Below are 17036 nucleotides of genomic sequence, written 5' to 3'. Positions count from 1 at the left end.
AGGGGGAGGTGGCGGCGCGCGCAGCCGCCCTGTGTCCCCGCCCCCCTCCCGAGGCGGCCAATCGCCGGCGAGGCGCCGGGCGCGCGCACGCTCCCTGAAGTTTAACGGTCGCGAGAGGCCGCCCGCCCGCTCGCCCGACGCTGAATTGAGTCGGCGGCCAGGTAAGCGGCCGTCCGCGTCCGCCTGCGAGGAGCTGCCGGTCTCGGGGGGGGACAGAGGGGACGAGACTTAGAGGACACAGCCTTAGAGGAGCCCTGCGCGGGCTGTCGGCCCCGAGGGTACAGGGGGACGGCGGCCACACGCCGCAGCCCTCCCCCAGCCCGCGGGCGGGCGTGTGGGGGCTTTGCCTGCGGCCCGGCGCCCATTCCAGCTCCGGTGCCCTTGAGTGACACCCGCGCGGCCCGGGGGCGGAGTTCCTCTCCCCAGGGGCGGGGGGCTTGGGGGATTCCCCTTTTCCTTTTCGTGGCTCACTTGAGCAATCACGGTCGTCGTGGACGGGACGATGGATGGTCTTGCATGCAGGCGGCTTCGTGCGTCCTCCCTCGCCGCCTCACGTTGACCCGAGAGCCAGCACCAGCCATTGGGGTCTGGCCTCCCGACCTCTGTAATCCTCCCCCTTCCTTCCTTCCTTCCCGCCTCGGGCTCGCAGCAAAGCAAAACTGCACGTTCCCTTTTATAGCAGCATCAGACCCCCCATCAGCCCTTCGCTTCTCCCCCAAATCTTTTTTCTTTTTTCTTTTTTTGCTAGGGGTCGGGGGGACCAAAAGCATGATATTTTGTTGCTGTGAAATATAAAACTGTCTTTGTACTATCTATTCCCCATGACGTTTTCTTAAAAAATAATTTTTTTTTTGCATTGTATATCGGGGTATCTTTCTTCCCCTCCCTCCCCCCCACGCCCCGCCCCTGTAATCTTCACCCCTCACCCCGCTGGTGGAGAAGCATCCTCGCATTCAAAGTGGTTTTCCGTCTGGATCTCCTGCATCCGGATGATCTCAGCCAGCGGGGGAAGAATAGATGGTCCCGGTCCCCAGGGAGCTTGTGGTTCTTCCTGGTACAAGAGCGAGGTGATTTGAATCCAGGAGCTTTCGTTGCCAGGTGGAAAGGTGCGGCCCCTGAGGTTTTCAATGCCCCATTTGTCGTTGGTGATGGGCCGCCGCCACTGGGGAGAAATCCAGCGAGTGAGGTCCGGTTACCCGTGGCTTCCACACCTGTCCTCCAAGGATGTGGTTCCTCTATGAGATGATGTGTCTGAGGTTGTGCTTTGTAAACACCAGGCCCTAGGAGGCGGGAACCTAGAGGAACCAGAATCCTAGGTCATTTTTCTCTATTTCACTCCCTCAACTTAACATTTTGTAAGCAGCAAGGAATATCTTTTTATCTTGGTGTTTTTAAAATACTCGAATTTCCCAAGAAGGAGGCATATTGTTTGACTCTATATACCTAGTGTCAGCTCAGTTTTAGGTGATCTGGCAAATAGTTTATTTTTAAAGAAGTAATGCATGCACAGGGTACAGGAGGCTGTGGAGCGCAAAATGCATTCCTTCCACCTCACCTTCCAGCCAGCATGGTGAGCCTTTTGATCAGCTGTTTTTATTTATTTATTTATTTTAACAAAATATATTTTATTGATTTTACACAGAGAGGAATTGAGAGGGATAGAGAGTTAGAAACGTCGATGCGAGAAACATTGACCAGCTGCCTTCCGCACCCCCCCCCCGGGGATGTGCCCGCAACCAAGGTACATGCCCGTGACCGAATCGAACCCGGGACATTTCAGTCCGCAGCCCGACGCTCTATCCACTGAGCCAAACCGGTTTCGGCTCAGCTGTTTTTAATACCAAGTTACATACTAAGCAGTTCTTTTTCATCTACTCACTGTGTAAATCCATATACATAGATACTTTGCAGAATTTATTAAACAAATGGACATGTAAGTTGTAACCTAGTAGCATTGTGTCTAGAACCTTGATTATTAAACACATACAGTTCTGAATTCTTACCTGGAAAAGACGATGCTGTTTTGCAAATCCACCCCTATTGTAAATTTTTATTGAGATATAATTCACATACCATAGCGTTCATTCTCTAAAGTATACAGTTCATTGGGTTTTAGTATATTCATAGAGTTGTGTAATTATCACCACTATCTAATTCCAGAACTTTTCATTGCCCCCAAAAGACACCCATACCTGTTTTGGTCTCTCCTACTCTCCCCTTTCCTCAGCTCTGGCAAACATTCATCTATTTTCTGTCTCTGTAGATTTGACTATTCTAGATATTTTGTATAAATGGGATCATACAATATGTGGTCTTTTACTGAGCTTTTTACAGTAATGTTTTCATTGTTCACATTGTAGCATGTTCATCCATATTGTAGCATATCTCCATACTTCATTCCTTTTTTAGCACTTCATTCCTTTTTATGGCTACAAAGATTCCTTTATATGGACATACCACATTTGCTTATGCATTCATCAGTTGACGGGTATTTGAGTTTCTGCATTTTGGCTATTGGAAATGATGTTGCTCTCCTTAGTGCAGACCTGTATAAAGGATCACAATTGCCGAAGTCATGAAGAGATAGTTGCCAGGTTTAGTGGCTTTTTAGTAGTATTTTTCCCCCATTCATTTTCAGAGTCTTGGGAACTTAGGATATTTCACAGTTCTGAATGTTAGCAACTGAAAATGCCTGTAGGCGATGAAGCTTCTGAAGATGACCCGGATTCACTTCCTTCAGACAGTGACAGAACCTACACTTTCAAATGAGAGAGCATAACAGTTTCTGTACACTATGGAAGATGTTGACCTGGTGAAAACCTTACAAAAAACTTCATCTTCTGTAGAATCTGATATAAAAAATTCTCCCTATTCTCTTGGACTGAACTTAAGTACTAATAGGTAAGAATGGGATAGATATGTTTAAAAAAATGTATTAACAAAAATAAATTTATTTGCATAGATTATCAATTTATTCAAATAGTATAGTTACTGATTTGCACTAAAAAATAGAACAATTATGATCAGTAACTGTTCAGGGACAGATAAGAATAGTTTTAGCGCTTCCATGTTTTTTATTTTTGCCAGAGGTAGGTATGTGCTTTTGCATGGGGAACTGTGAGAAAGAACTTGTTTTTGCTAGTTGCACTGATCTTTATACCTTTTTTGGTTTTCAGTAAATTACGAGAATATCTTTAAAATTTAGTTGCCTAAATATTATTTCAGTTTTAAAAAAAAAATGATTTCAGAGAAGGAAGAGATAGAGACATCAATGACAAGAGAGAATCATTGATCAGCTGCCTTTTGCACGACCCCCACTGGGAATCAAACCCTCAACCCAGGCATGTGCCCTGACCAGGGATCGAACCATGACCTCCTGGTTTAAGGTTGTCACTCAAACCATTGAGCCATGCTGGCTGGGCTATTTCTACATTTTTAAGTTAACATGATCAATAATGTTTAACAATGCAAAGGAAGTAGCAATTAAAGTTGAATACTAGGAAGAAAAAACAAAACAAAACACCTCATACCAAGCAGACAAAATAGATTCCGTCAAACAATGCATTTTATTTTTAAAACGACCCCATGTTTGGTTTGTTTTTAATCAGAGCCTGTTCACTCTGATTGTGTACATGGTCTGACAAGCTTGATTACTTGGTTTCTAAATTCACAGTACCTGAAAACCAACAAAGAGGCAGGGGCTGTCAGAGGAGGTCAGCTATAAAAAGCAGCACAACCAAGTGTAAAAGGCAGTCCGGGGCCTGCTGGTAAGGGGCGAATGCCTTCACCACAATAGGCGGAAGCATAAATTAAAGGAGGGCGAAAGGAAACAGGCCGGGCCTGGGAGGTGGTCCAGAGAGATGTCTGCGGGATAAGCCAGTCCCTCCGCCAGAAGCTGGCCTGTGCTGGTTTCCGGTGCCGCCCGGCCCGGGAAGCCACTCCGGAGCCTGGTGCTGGGTTTGCTGCCCGAACCCACATGTGGCTTTCTAGTGAAAGTTACCTCTACTCCCTGTGACTGCAGCCCAACTGGCCACATCTAAATTGGGTTACTATAAATCCTCGATGGACAGCAGGTTCTGTCCTCCTCTCCTTTGAATTTTCATTAATATTTTCTCTGCTTCTAATTCTGTTTTGCTGTTATTTTCATTAGTGTCCTCTCTCTCACACATTCTTAGTGAAACAAAGCAGAGTACCAGTGAAGAAGTGAAAATGGCCTTTCAGCGATGGGAATTTAAATAAATGTTAATGTCCTTAATTATGCTGTTTGTGTTTGAAACAAATCTGAAACGAACTCATCTCCAGTTTGGAAAGGCCGTCCTCCTGGAGAGAATCGGTGTATTTTACACACTGAATAGGCTAAATTCGGCCTCAATATTGGGTGCTAATTTGCTTGGCACAACTTTTATTCAAAGATGTGCAGAGATAAGCATCCGCTTATCACGCCAAATTAGAGGGATCCACTGAACAAGACTCCACTGTCGTTCTGGGCAGCGGGGAGAGAATTTCATTACACCGGAGGGCTGTTCTTAAAGGGCCAGACAGTCCTCTGCAATAACTCAGATCAGAGGGGCTGAGGTGTTGCTTATTATTGGTTAAGAGAAACTTTTGTTTTCCGCTGCGACTTCCGAGTATCCTCTCCCTTTTGAAAAAGGCCTTTTTGTTGTGTTCTTTTAAAAAAATTAAATGCTGTCTGTCTTTTTTACTGCTATTTTTCTTTCATGGGTAAACTTGTGATCAGATTTGCAACAAATGAAGTGCCATTAAGAAGGATTAAATATCAGTGGTTTGTACTGCTCTGCTAAATCTTGAATTGCTGAATTATTCACCACTCTGGTAGAATGAGGAAAACCATTTGAATTATTTATGTTTCAACAGAAGTAGCCCCCACCTTAGTACAAATGGGGTATCCTCTTTCTCAGGGAAGACCAGACTGGCTGTAATTCAAGGCACCGGCGAAGCCCTCACCTCTTTCATGCAAGAGCTACAGCACAGCGGAAGGACTGACTCGGAACTTTGGAAGAACTGCGAGGTATCTAGTTTTGTTTTATTTTTTGGAAATTTAAAGTAACTATAAACTTGCCTCTACTTAAGTCTGAATTGTTAGAAATGGATATCTGTAGAGCATGACACTGAAGTTAGTGCTAAAGTGACTGGACAGATTAACCGGATATTGAATGAGTGTGAAAAAGACGGTCAGAAGTGAGTCTTTTTTTATTTTTTTTATTTTTATTGATTTCAGAGAGGAAGGGAGAGAGATAGAAACATCAATGATGACAGAGAATCATCGAATGGCTGCCTCCTTCACGCCCCCCACTGGGGATCGAGCCTACAACCCAGACATACCTATGCCCTTGACTGGAATCGAACCTGGGACCCTTCAGTTTGCAGGCCGAAGCTCTATCTACTGAGCCAAACTAGCTAGAGCCAGAACTGTGGCTTAACAACATATTCGTGATTAGACAGAAAAGCCAATGTCTTGGAGTGTGTTGAGCAAGGGGCAGAGAGGAGGAGAAGAGGTGGAGGTGTGGGAGCTAGATCCTGCAGGGCCGGGAAGGAATGGTAGGAAAGACACTGGAGGCTGTACCCAGGGCAGCCCGCGTTCATGGCCGCGCCTGTGACATTGTAGGTTATTGCATGTAGTCCGTGACTGAAAGCACAGCGCCGTTCAGTTACAGGAGCACTAACTGCTTGCGGAGGGGGGTGGGTCAGGACTAAACAGGCTGGGAAGGGGTCGCAGGCCAGCTCGGGGGTTTTTAGTCCTGTTTCAGCTGTACAGCTTTAAATTCTTCAATACCCGACTTGAAGACAGTGTCTTTACTTTAAGAACAAATAAATTAGGGGTTAAAATATCATAATACCAAATAATTTATTGTTTTAAGATGTTGGATTCATTTTTGGAGGTATAAGTCACTGTTTAAGAAAATCATTAGTTGTTATGAGACAACTGTAAGGTGGCCTCTACCCATTCTTGTTTAATCCAAAATGATAACAGAGAACATCAGATTAAGATGCCAGTTGGAAAACAGATTTATCCCATAAGAAAGGGATCCCCACGCCTATGAAGTTGTATTTTTGCATTAAATATGATTTTACAACTATTTAATTCCACTTACAAATTTTACACTAAAAAAAAAGACCCTTTCCTACTGGAGCAATTTTTCTGTGAAATATTAGGTTAAAAATGATCTTTAACTAAAATATTGTGTAATTATTAGGCCAGGTGGTTACAGCTATTCAACTTGGTGGAAAAGCAGTGCCAAGAACACATAGCGGCCCAGCAGGAGCAGTTCCACAACCAAGTCCAAGTAAGTTGTTATTACCCCAGGCGTCTCATTAGCTGGGAGATCTGTAGAACCAATTAGTATTTATATCAAGTTCGTTTATAAACTGAAGGTAAAACATAAGGATTGTCTTTAGAGTAATACCATTTTTTGAACACTATTTTCATACCATTTATAACAGTGTGATGTTTAATATACTTTCTTACCTAAACCTGTTACTTTTTATTTTTAGCGGGTACAGGAGGAAATAAAGAATCTAGTCAAGTTACAGAGCAGCAATGCTTCGTGGGCTCCCTATGACAGAAGCTCTCTAAGTGAACACCGCTCTTCAGAAAGGCAGATGGGGTTCTTCTCTGAAAACAGTGACAGAAATGAATCTGTCCTCCGTTACCCAAAGTCTCAAGAACCTGAAATGCAGCAGGAAACTTCGCCGTCCCAGCCAGACTGCAACGCGGACAGCAGCTCAGTGAGCAGCGGCTATGGGACCTTCTGTGTCTCCGAGTTAAACACCTACACGTCGAAGGGCCCGCAGGAGTTCATGGAGCACACGGAGGCCTCGGCGGGGCAGCGCGGGGCGCCGGCCGTGCAGACCTCGTCTCCTGTGGATGGTGGAAAGCACAAGCGTTTCTACATCCATTCTCCCCAGGAGTTCAGTGACTCGATGAAGGAAGACATTCCCATTTTTCCTGGTGATTTTGAACACAAGTTCCTCGGTGAAAGTAAGATTTTGGAAGTATACAGCGGAAAAACAAATAGGTAAGTAGAGTTTCTGCATCATTGGAGAGGCGTTTACTTATTTAATACACTTAGAATCTAGCAGACAAAGCTCCTTTTAGTTGGACTGTAATAGAATGAGATGCATTTGAACATTTTATCTGTTTTACCAAAGTCTTTCATTTAGTGCCTGTGGAAGTTGGAATAAACAAACCACAGTATATACTAATGATTTCCTTTATTTTTTTTAAAGCATATTTTTATTGATTTTAGAGAGGAAGGGAGAGGGGGAGAGAGAGAGAGAGAAAGAAAAACATCAATGATGAGAGAGAATCATTTATCGGCTGCCTCCTGCATGCCCCACACTGGGGATTGAGCCCACAACCCAGGCATGTGCCCTGACTGGGAACTGAACCCTGACCTCCTGGTTCATAGGTCAATGTTCAACCACTTGCTCAGATGGCAGGATATGACTGTGCCAACAGTGGGATTTTATTACACATGTTCATGTAATTGGAAATAAAAAAATTATACACACGCTCCAAAACTGGTTTGGCTCAGTGGATAGAGCATCAGTCTGTGGACTGAAAGGTCCCAGGTTCGATTCCGGTCAAAGGCATGTACTTTGGTTGTGGGCACATCCCCAGTAAGAGGTGTGCAGGAAGCAGCTGGTCGATGTTTCTCATTGATGTTTCTAGCTCTCTATCCCTCTCCCTTCCTCCCTGTAAAAAATCAATAAAATATATTAAAAAAAATTATACACAAGCAAGAAGCATTTTTGCGTCTGTTGAGATCTTGCTTCCAGGCATAATATAAGATATAAAGTTTATATCTTATTAAAAAAAACCATTCACAAACATACTTGCTTTTGTGTGCCTTTTTATATATAAGAAGAGATTTGTAAGTTTAACAACATTTTGATTGACTCAGGGTCTTTTTATTTATTTTATTTAAAAAAAATATTTTATTGATTTTTCACAGAGAGGAAGGGAGAAGGATAGAGAGCTAGAAACATCAATGAGAGAGATACATCGACCAGTTGCCTCCTGCACACCCCCTAATGGGGATGTGCCTGCAACCAAGGTACATGCCCTCGACCGGAATCAAACCTGGAACCTTTCAGTCCACAGGTCGACGCTCTATCCACTGAGCCAAACCCGTTTTGGCGACCCAGGGTCTTTTTAGTAAAGGAAACTGCAGCTGAATGTTCGTAAAACAAAAAAACCATTGAAAATTATGTAGATTCCCCTCAATTTCAGTTTTGTATCTCTGAAATCTGCCACAGAGAGGGTGTCTTGTGCACACACAGTGCAGTAATGAGCCCACGGGAATAAACGTGGAGAGAGAGAGCTTGAAGCATCTGCGTGGTTTTGCTTTGGCTGACGCTATTGACTGTATGCACGCTGGTTGCTGTCGGTCTTTTAGTTCATTTTGCCTTTGGGAATGAGAAACTGGAAAAAGAAATTAGGTGAATCCATAATGTCCCTCCGTTCTTTGCTCTTAGAAAACAACTCAGAGCCCTTTCCCCTGATGCGGTGTTGTCGTGTATTTTCACATGGAAGGTCGACATCTAAAGAGTCATTTTGGTTTTCTCTTTTTAAGTAGCAAAGCGATAACATCATGGGCGCAGAAGCTGAAGCAGAACCACCCAAAGGGAGCCCATGCCGAAGAGGAGTGTCCCAGGTCCACACCAGGAACCGAGCAGCCCCAGAGAGTGCCGGTGGAGAAGGTGGGTGATGCGCACGGCACTCCGGGTTTCCTGCCCGCTCATCCGCACAAGCTCACGGTCAGCTTGTCCCATTGCCATCTCTGCCTTTGGAGGCACAGAGGAGGGGAACAGGGATTGGCCCTCAGTCTTGCTTCTTTCCCAGAAAACAAAACTAATAAGGGAAAAATACTAGTAAAAAATGAACTGTTTCTTAAAAGCCCTAATTCTTTTTCAACTGCAAATGTCACATTTAAACAGAGAGTAATTCATTTAATTGTTTCTCAAAAACCCTCAGCCAGGTCAGTGTGCTCAGTGGTTGAGCGTTGACCTGTGAACCTGGAGGTCCCGGTTTGATTCCCAGTCAGGGCACATACCTAGTTGGCGGGCTCAATCCCAAGTAGGGGTGTTTATATCTCTTTTCCTCTCCCTTCCTCTCTCTGAAATTAATAAAAATATATTTTAAAAAAGATGTAGTCTACTATTTGAAGTTCATATTAATTATTGTGGTTTTCAGAGTTGATTTGATTTAATGTAGTTTGAATGATAAGACAAATTATTATAGCTTTTGCATTCATTTTTATACCAAAGGACTTTAATTCTAGGCATCTCACATTTCTTTTGCAAGTAGACGGCAAATTATTAACACATTTTTGTTCCAAACTCATTGAATAACACCTGCTCCCCGTTTTCTCCTCTAGACTCCACCGAAAACCCAATTTAACGTTTGTAAATTATGTAGGAAAAGAGAATTATTTGCCATTTAATTCCCATTTTTTTGCATTCTTGCAACCAGAGGGCCAGCCAGGCGATGTGCACGGACCCCTGGAGGGTCTCTGTGCCCTTCCGCCTGGTCAGCAGTGTGAGCCCGGGTGCTTAGCTGTCGGCTCACAGTTGTCCTCTTGAATTGCAGTTGGAGTTCGCTGCTGCTACACCACCTCGTGCTTTTTACCTCAGTAAGCCAGATGAAAGCCCGAATTTGTGGATGTCTGATTCAGGAACAGGTATGAAACTTACATTTTTAACAGTTTCTTTTCTTTTTTAACAACTGCATTTCCCAGCAGGGAGACTCCCGTGCAGTGGGTGAGAGTGGTTTCTGTAAGTGAACACGTGGTAGCTGTAGCTTCCTTACTTGGTTGCATGCTGTCAGGATAGATGTGTTTCTGCAGGTATTTCCTTCTTTCTTTTTTTGTTGTTCTTTTGTAGTTAATCCATACCAGAGGACATTTTCCCATTGATTTTCAGAGAGAGTGGAAGGGAAGGGAGAGACACACATGGGTTGGTTGCCTCCCACACACGCCACGTGTGCCTGGGGCCAGGGGAAGAGCCTGCAGGTATTTGCAAATAGCGCAGAAATGACCTCAGCGTTTTCCCAGTGCCTTAAAATGAATGAAAGGCAAACTCTGGGAGCCATTCTCCACTCGCTGTGGTAGCCTTCCTTTAGTTCTAATGGTTTTACATAGTGGCTCCGTTTCCACACTCCGACACCAGTTCATCGGGAGGAATTAGCTTTGCCTTCTGGAAATTGTGCTGTCCCAACCACCTTCACGCTGTCACCCTGATGGAGCCCCATCACCTGTCACCTGGGCTCCTGCAGCTTCTTCCCAGCCTCCCCGCGCTCACCTTTCCATCTGTGCTCAGCGAGTAGCCAGCCACCTGCTCCTTCATCCTGTTACAGATGAGTCAGAGCACTGACTCCTCGTCGCTAACCTCTGTGAGGCCTTGGAGTGTCTGTGAGGCCTATGGAGGCCCACGAGAGCCTGCCCTGCACACTCTGACCTCACGCTCCGGCCTCTCCTCATGCTCTCCGCTCTTTGCCTTTCTCTGCTTGGGGCAGGGAGGCTGTTGGTCCACAGAGTTCTCATTGGAGGGCTTTTTGCATGGGCTGCTTCCTGAACTTGGAATGTTCTGCTCCCTGTATGGGAACTGCCTCATATGTGGCTAAAATGGCCACCTCCTTCTTAGTTGGTACTCTGAGGTGAGCCAACCCTGACTGCCCTGTCCAAAACTAGCACCTGCCCCTCCCCCAATTTCATATTCCCTTCTATCTGATTTTTAAATTTTCCAATTAGAGTCTCACCACCCTCTGACTTCTGTGACTTTCCTATTGTTTGGTCTCAATCTCCCTGTGCGCAGCCTGGCACAGTAGATGCTCAATAAATATTTAAATTATTGAATTCTTTACATTGCTTTCATATAAGCCTGTACTATTCACAAAGAAATTGTTGTCTTTTAATTTTTTAAATTGTGCTACTTAATTTTGACTTGTAATATATTTCAACTTTAAATACTTGGATCATGAAGGCAGGACTCTTACATGGTAAGGCATGTGTCTTACCATGTGAACTGTTTTCGTCAAAGGCTAGTTACTTCCCGCATTTCATTTTCTTGAGGTAGAAATGTTACTCTAGAAACACATTTGTTCTCTCTCTCCTCACTTCTCTTCCGTGTGCCTGCGCAGGCCTGACGCACTGGAGACTGGAGGAGAAGGACACGTACCCCTCTCTGCCCGAGGTCACAGACAAGCCCTTTGCCCCGTCCTCCTGCCCGCAAGTGTCAGCCAGCCCGGTAAGTCAGAGCGTGTGTGTTTGCATTGTCCATGGTGGATAAGTACTCGGTTTCATTATACACTTTGTGTTTTCCACTGTCCGAAGCAGAGAAGAAAGCATGGCATTAAATCACAGTCATCCGCTCTCAGATTCTGTCTGTCATTGCCTGTGTGATCTTAGGAAAGTTACTTAAGAGCGGGATTAAAAATGCCCAGTGACCCTGCTTGGTGTGGCTCAGTTGGTTAGGCATCATCAGATGCACCAAAGGGTCCAGGGTTCAATTCCTGGTCAGGGCATATACCTAGGTTTTGGGTTTGATCCCTAGCAGGGGCACATGTGGGAGGCAACCAATTGATGTTTCTCTCTTTCTCTCCTCTCTCTAAAAATCAATAAACATGTCCTTTTTAAAAATCAACAAAACATGTCCTCAAGTGAAGATTAAAAAAAAAGCCCAGTGAGTGCTTTGTGAAATTAAATGAAGTGGTTTTGTGCCTACTATTTAAATACAGTAAGTCCATAGATAAACTTCTCCTGCTCTCAGGCCTGGTTTGACTTTGTACCCTATTACACCCTCCCACTAATCTATTTGTATTCTAATTCTGAACAATTTAATTGGTATTCATTTTCTTTGAGCAAGAAATGTAAATGCTTTGTTTATTTCAGAGCAAAGAAATACAACTCTCCAATATGTGCACAAGGAGGTACACACCTCACTTCTTGTCTTGATTGGGTGATGAGAGCAGAGTAGGTTGGGGAAAGGAGAGGGACCATTAAAGTAACAGGAGAGCTTGAGCCTGAGTGACAGCCATCGATAGTGTGGCGGACGGGATCTTCAGAGGAAGGAGCAAAAAGCCAGATGCCCCAGGGAGGGAGAAGGGTGGGAGCTTGTGACTGTGAGGGGCTGGGAGGCTGAGTGGGCTCTGCTCACAGGGCTGCCTGGTTCCTTATCTCAACCTCAGTAATTAACACTGTATTTGTTGACTCTAAGATGCCACCCATTTGAAGATTTTCTGTGTGATAGGGTATCAAGAAAAGAATTTATCAATTAAACTGATGCAATGCTTTCTTTTAAAAAATACTCTTTTTAAAAAACATATTTTTATTGATTTCAGAGAGGAAGGGAGAGGGAAAGAAAGAGGGATAGAGAGCTAGAAACATTGAGAGAGAATCATCGATCAGCTGCCCCGATGTCAAGCTGTAGAAACACCCTTTTCCTGTCTGCTAGCCCCTACGGTGACATAACCACACAGACAGGAGCTGCACCTCTTGGCAGCTGTCCCCGTGAGCCACAGGAAACCAGTCTGGAGAGAAGGGTCCTTGTCCTGCCTCATCCCTTCTTTCTGAAGTCTTGTCTTATCTCAGAACCTCGCTCTCCAATGATTTTATTCTTTGAAAGTATTCTAGGCCATTAAGTAATTAGGTTCAGATGATCCCCTTAGTATTTATTATTGGCGGGATAGGAAAACTTTCTCATTGTGAGGGAGACTCATTGTAATAGGTTTTGACTTCCAAACCTTTCTTATAAATCTGACAGCACAAAGCTCAGTTTCTTGACAATCTTTAAAAAATCTCTTATGGTGCTGATCTTGATTTCAGAAAACTTTTTCTTCTTTGCTAATAGCATTGAAATAATTTTGTTTCGTGTCTTCAAGTCTAATACTAGTAATGAAATGAAGCTTCCGTCACTGAAGGATATTTATCATAAAAAGCAAAGGGAAAACAAGCAGTTACCCGAGAGGAATCTCACTTCTTCCAGCCCCAACCATCCGCCCGAGGTAACGTGGTCAGCACTGCGGGGTGGAGCGAAGCTGCTTCCCCCCCCTGGGCTTTAGCGCGTTTCCCGGAGGTCTGGCCGCTCACCTCCACAGCAGCCGTGCGGAGGGAGAGCCACCGTCCCTCTGCCTCTTTCCAGGTGCTGACTCTGGACCCAACGCTGCACATGAAGCCAAGTGAGCAGACGGCGGGGACTCAGCTGCCGGGCTTTCTGAACACCCTCCAGGACAGGATCTCCTTCTCGCCAGACTCTGTGCTGGAGCCCAGTGTGTCCAGTCACTCTGACATAGACTCGTTCTCGCAAGCAAGTAATGCCACCTCCCAGCTGTCTGGGCTGCCCAAATGCCCTTCACGTGCAAAAGCTTCGCCAATGGCCTCTTGGAAAAATCACACATTCCCAAACGAGAGCAGGACCAGCTCCACGTTCCCCTCAGTCTATACTGTCACTAGTAACGACCTCTCGGTCAGCACCGCGGAAGGAGAAAACACTGTCATGGTAACTGCAGCCTCAGTCAGTCAGTCCCAGCTTCCAGGTACAGCCAACAGTGTCCCAGAATGCATTTCATTGACTTCCCTGGAAGATCCTGTGCTATTGTCTAAGTATGTATTTCAGTGGATGGCCTGTAATGCTAATCTATTTTCTGTAGTGTCTGCTTAAATGATGAAAGTGATTTTTATTGAATTTTAGTAATATATAAAATCTTAAGTTAAAAAAAAAGAGATAGCATTTCTAAGGTAGACCATCTAAAAAGTAGATAATCCATGTCTGTTTTCTTCTTTACTTCGTTAGTGGTCAACTTGTGTATTGTCTATATTTTCTGAGTGCAGAGGGAAAAGACTGTGTTTTTGCTCATGAGAATGACTGTTCTTGCTCCTTTGGGACAGAGAGTGAGGAGACACTCTCCTAACAAGCCTTTCCCTCCTGCCGACAGCGTCAGGCAGAACCTGAAGGAAAAGCAGGCCCGGCACATAGCAGATCTTCGAGCTTATTATGAATCAGAAATAAGTAGCTTGAAACAGAAGCTGGAGGCAAAAGAAATGTCTGCAGTTGAAGATTGGAAGAAAACCAATCAAATTCTTGTAGACAGGTAAAACGAAGTTTAACTATAGTTTTAAAAATATAATTTAACTGTTAGTGCTTCCCCAACTTGGATATATTATTTTCCTCAAAGTATAGTATATTGTGATGATAAATCATTTCTAAATCATGTACCTTAGATTTGAAAATAATTTATTGTTATTGATTTCAAAGAGAAAGAGAGAGGGAGAGAGAGATCAAAACATCACTGATCAGAGAGAATCATCTATTGGCCATCTCTTGCACACCCCTTCCTGGGGATTGAGCACAAACCGGTCATATGCCCTGACCTGGAATCAAATCAGTGACCTCTTGGTTCATGGGTCAACGTTCAACCACTGAACCACACTGGCCGGGCAGATTTTAAAAATTTAATACCAAAAACATGTTTTCCTAAGTAATTATTTTTACAGATTTGAACCATCCTCTTAGAACACACTAACAACTGACATGCACGCAGGTGCTTCCTATGGGCTGAATGCTAAAAACAATTGAGCAGACACTGTATGTGTCAAGGAATGTCACTGTGGGGAATTAGTGCTACACCTGGATCCCTGATGAGAAGGTGGTGGATGACTAGTGCCCTTGGGCAGTGCTCAACCCTTTTTTGTACCCAGACAATTATCCTGTTAATGGTACCCAGACAATTATCCTAGGAACACAGGGGAGAATGGCCCTGCTCTAGGGATGCTTACATCCATCCCCTGGTGGATACTTGGGCTTCTTCCTCCTGGTGCCATGTGAATGCTCCTGCTGTGAACATGGGTGTGCAAGGAGCTATCTGTTCATGCCTTGCTTTGGAGACTTAATATTTCTTAGGGGTCTTTCTACGTCGTTATCTTCTCTGACACTGTGCTGTCATCAGGTCACATATGCGTTTTACTAACACGGCATCCTGAGTCTCGGCTGACGTGGAGAGCGGGTGTTTGTTATGTGCTGTATGCACGAGGGAGTCGGTTAGGTTTATGGAACACTTGTCAGGCAGAGGGCTTGACCTTCCAACTGTTTCATTTCACTTTATGGTCTTAGATGTGGTCAGTTAGATGGTGCTCTGAATGAAGCCACCAGCCGTGTGAGGACACTTGAAAATAAGAATAACCTACTAGAAAGAGAAGTGGTAAGTAAGTATTCTATTTTTTGTTGTTCTAGTGTCTTTTTAAAAAATATATCAATTTCAGAGATGGAGGGAGAGGGAGAGAGAGAAACATCAATGATGAAAGAGAATCATTGATTGGCTGCCTCCTGCACACCCCGTATTGGGGATTGAGTCCCAAAACCAGAGCAATGGCAGGCTGATGCTCTGTCCACAAAGCTAAATTGGCTAGGGCTGTTTTTTTTTTTTTTAATCCTCATCTAAGGACATGCTTAGAGGAGGGGTGGGGAGAGAGAAAGAGAAAGAGGGAAACAGACAGACAGACATCAGTTGAGAGAGAAACATCAATGGTTGTGTTCCGTACTCTCCTGACTAGGGATCGAACCCGCACCTGGGTATGCGCCCTGTACCGAATTCAAATCCATAGCCTTTTTTTTTTTTTTTTTTTTTAATGGGTCGATGCTCCAACCAGCTGAGCCCAGGGTTTCATTTTCTTATATAAATAATAAGAAATGCATAAACTTTTGCTTTTAACTATATAATTTTTTTTCATATAGTGCCAAGTTCTGTTCTTCTACACACAACCTTATAAACATTGTTTTGGTGGAAAGTGTCGGTTATATTTTACATGCTGTTTCTTTGATTTTGATGTTTGTTAGTCATCTTTGTCTCCTCCTACACTCTAAACTTCATGAAGTCAGAACTTGTCCTTCATGTTAATCTTCATTTCTAGTCACTCTGGTGCGAAGTACCTAGTGGGTATTCAAGAAATGATTGAGTGAATATTAACATACATCTTGAATTTTATTTTCCTATTAAGGAATGCACTTTTTTAACCTTTAACTGTGAATGTAGGGCAACAAATTTCAGCTATACTTTCAGAATCATTTCTCTAATAGCCATGGTTATTTTTCCTCACTAAAGCGATCCACAGGTAAGTTCTACAATCCAAATGCCTTGAACAGTGGCTTTCAGTTCACATTTTATTATTTTATTTTTTAAAGATATTTTATTGAATTTTTACAGAGAGGAAAGGAAAGGGATAGAGAGCCAGAAACATCGATGAGAGAGAAACATCGACCAGCTGCCTCCTGCACATCGCCTACTGGGGATGTGCCTGCAACCAAGATACATGCCCTTGACTGGAATCGAACCTGGGACCCTTCAGTCCACAGGCTGATGCTTTATCCATTGAGCCAAACAGGTTAGGGCATCAGTTCACATTTTATGATCAACTCATGGTAGCGTAATTCTTTCTGGTCTCCACCCCAGGCTATAGCAAAATAGTAAATTTGTTGCCTAGCCAGGGTGGCTCAGTGGTTGAGCATCAAACTGTGTACCATTCCTGGTCAGGGCACATGCCCAGGTTACTGGCTTGATTCCCAGTGGTGGGCATCCAGGAGGCAGCCGATTAATGGTTCTCATTAAAGTTTATATCTCTCTCCCTTCTCCCTTCCTCTCTGAAATTAATAAAAATATTTTAAAAAATTAAATTTGCTGATTTCCATTTTATGTTTTGCTTTATTATATATAAATATTTTAAAATATATTTTATTGACTTTTTTACAGAGAGGAAGAGAGAGGGATAGAGAGCTAGAAACATCGATGAGAGAATCATCGATCAGCTGCCTCTTGCACACCCCCTACTGGGGATGTGCCCGCAACCAAGGTACATGCCCTTGACTGGAATAGAACCTGGGACCTTTCAGTCTGCAGGCCAACACTCTATCCACTGAGCCAAATCAGTTTCGGCTGCCTTATTATATTTTAATGCCCACAGTTTATTAGCTGCTATTGAAACATCTATTTCTTTTCCTTTTAGTTTTATATATATATATATATA

The 17036-nt window shown here is 43.8% G+C and overlaps 1 protein-coding gene across 6 annotated transcripts in view; it reads left to right on the top strand.

Annotated features, from left to right (window-relative positions):
* The first annotated feature begins 31 nt into the window (after positions 1-31).
* MPHOSPH9 (M-phase phosphoprotein 9) overlaps positions 32-17036 on the top strand; it is a 35262-nt gene continuing 18257 nt past the window's right edge. For 2 of the 6 annotated variants that reach the window (XM_084867775.1, XM_084867780.1), the window contains exons 1-12: positions 32-161; positions 2639-2901; positions 4876-5029; positions 6216-6305; positions 6514-7037; positions 8598-8724; positions 9614-9704; positions 11162-11268; positions 12902-13024; positions 13162-13622; positions 13955-14110; positions 15130-15217. In XM_084867775.1, coding sequence (XP_084723901.1) covers positions 2795-2901; positions 4876-5029; positions 6216-6305; positions 6514-7037; positions 8598-8724; positions 9614-9704; positions 11162-11268; positions 12902-13024; positions 13162-13622; positions 13955-14110; positions 15130-15217 — 2028 coding nt within the window. In that variant the 5' untranslated portion in view covers positions 32-161; positions 2639-2794. The remainder of the gene's footprint in view (positions 162-2638; positions 2902-4875; positions 5030-6215; positions 6306-6513; positions 7038-8597; positions 8725-9613; positions 9705-11161; positions 11269-12901; positions 13025-13161; positions 13623-13954; positions 14111-15129; positions 15218-17036) is intronic. The other 4 variants (XM_084867777.1, XM_084867776.1, XM_084867779.1 and 1 more) reach the window with 4 other exon arrangements.

This window comes from Pipistrellus hanaki (genome assembly GCF_964339955.1).
Source record: "Pipistrellus hanaki genome assembly, chromosome: 19".
Taxonomy (NCBI): domain Eukaryota; kingdom Metazoa; phylum Chordata; class Mammalia; order Chiroptera; family Vespertilionidae; genus Pipistrellus; species Pipistrellus hanaki.
Note: the sequence above shows the minus strand (reverse complement) of the source record. Positions and strands in the feature narration are given on the sequence as shown.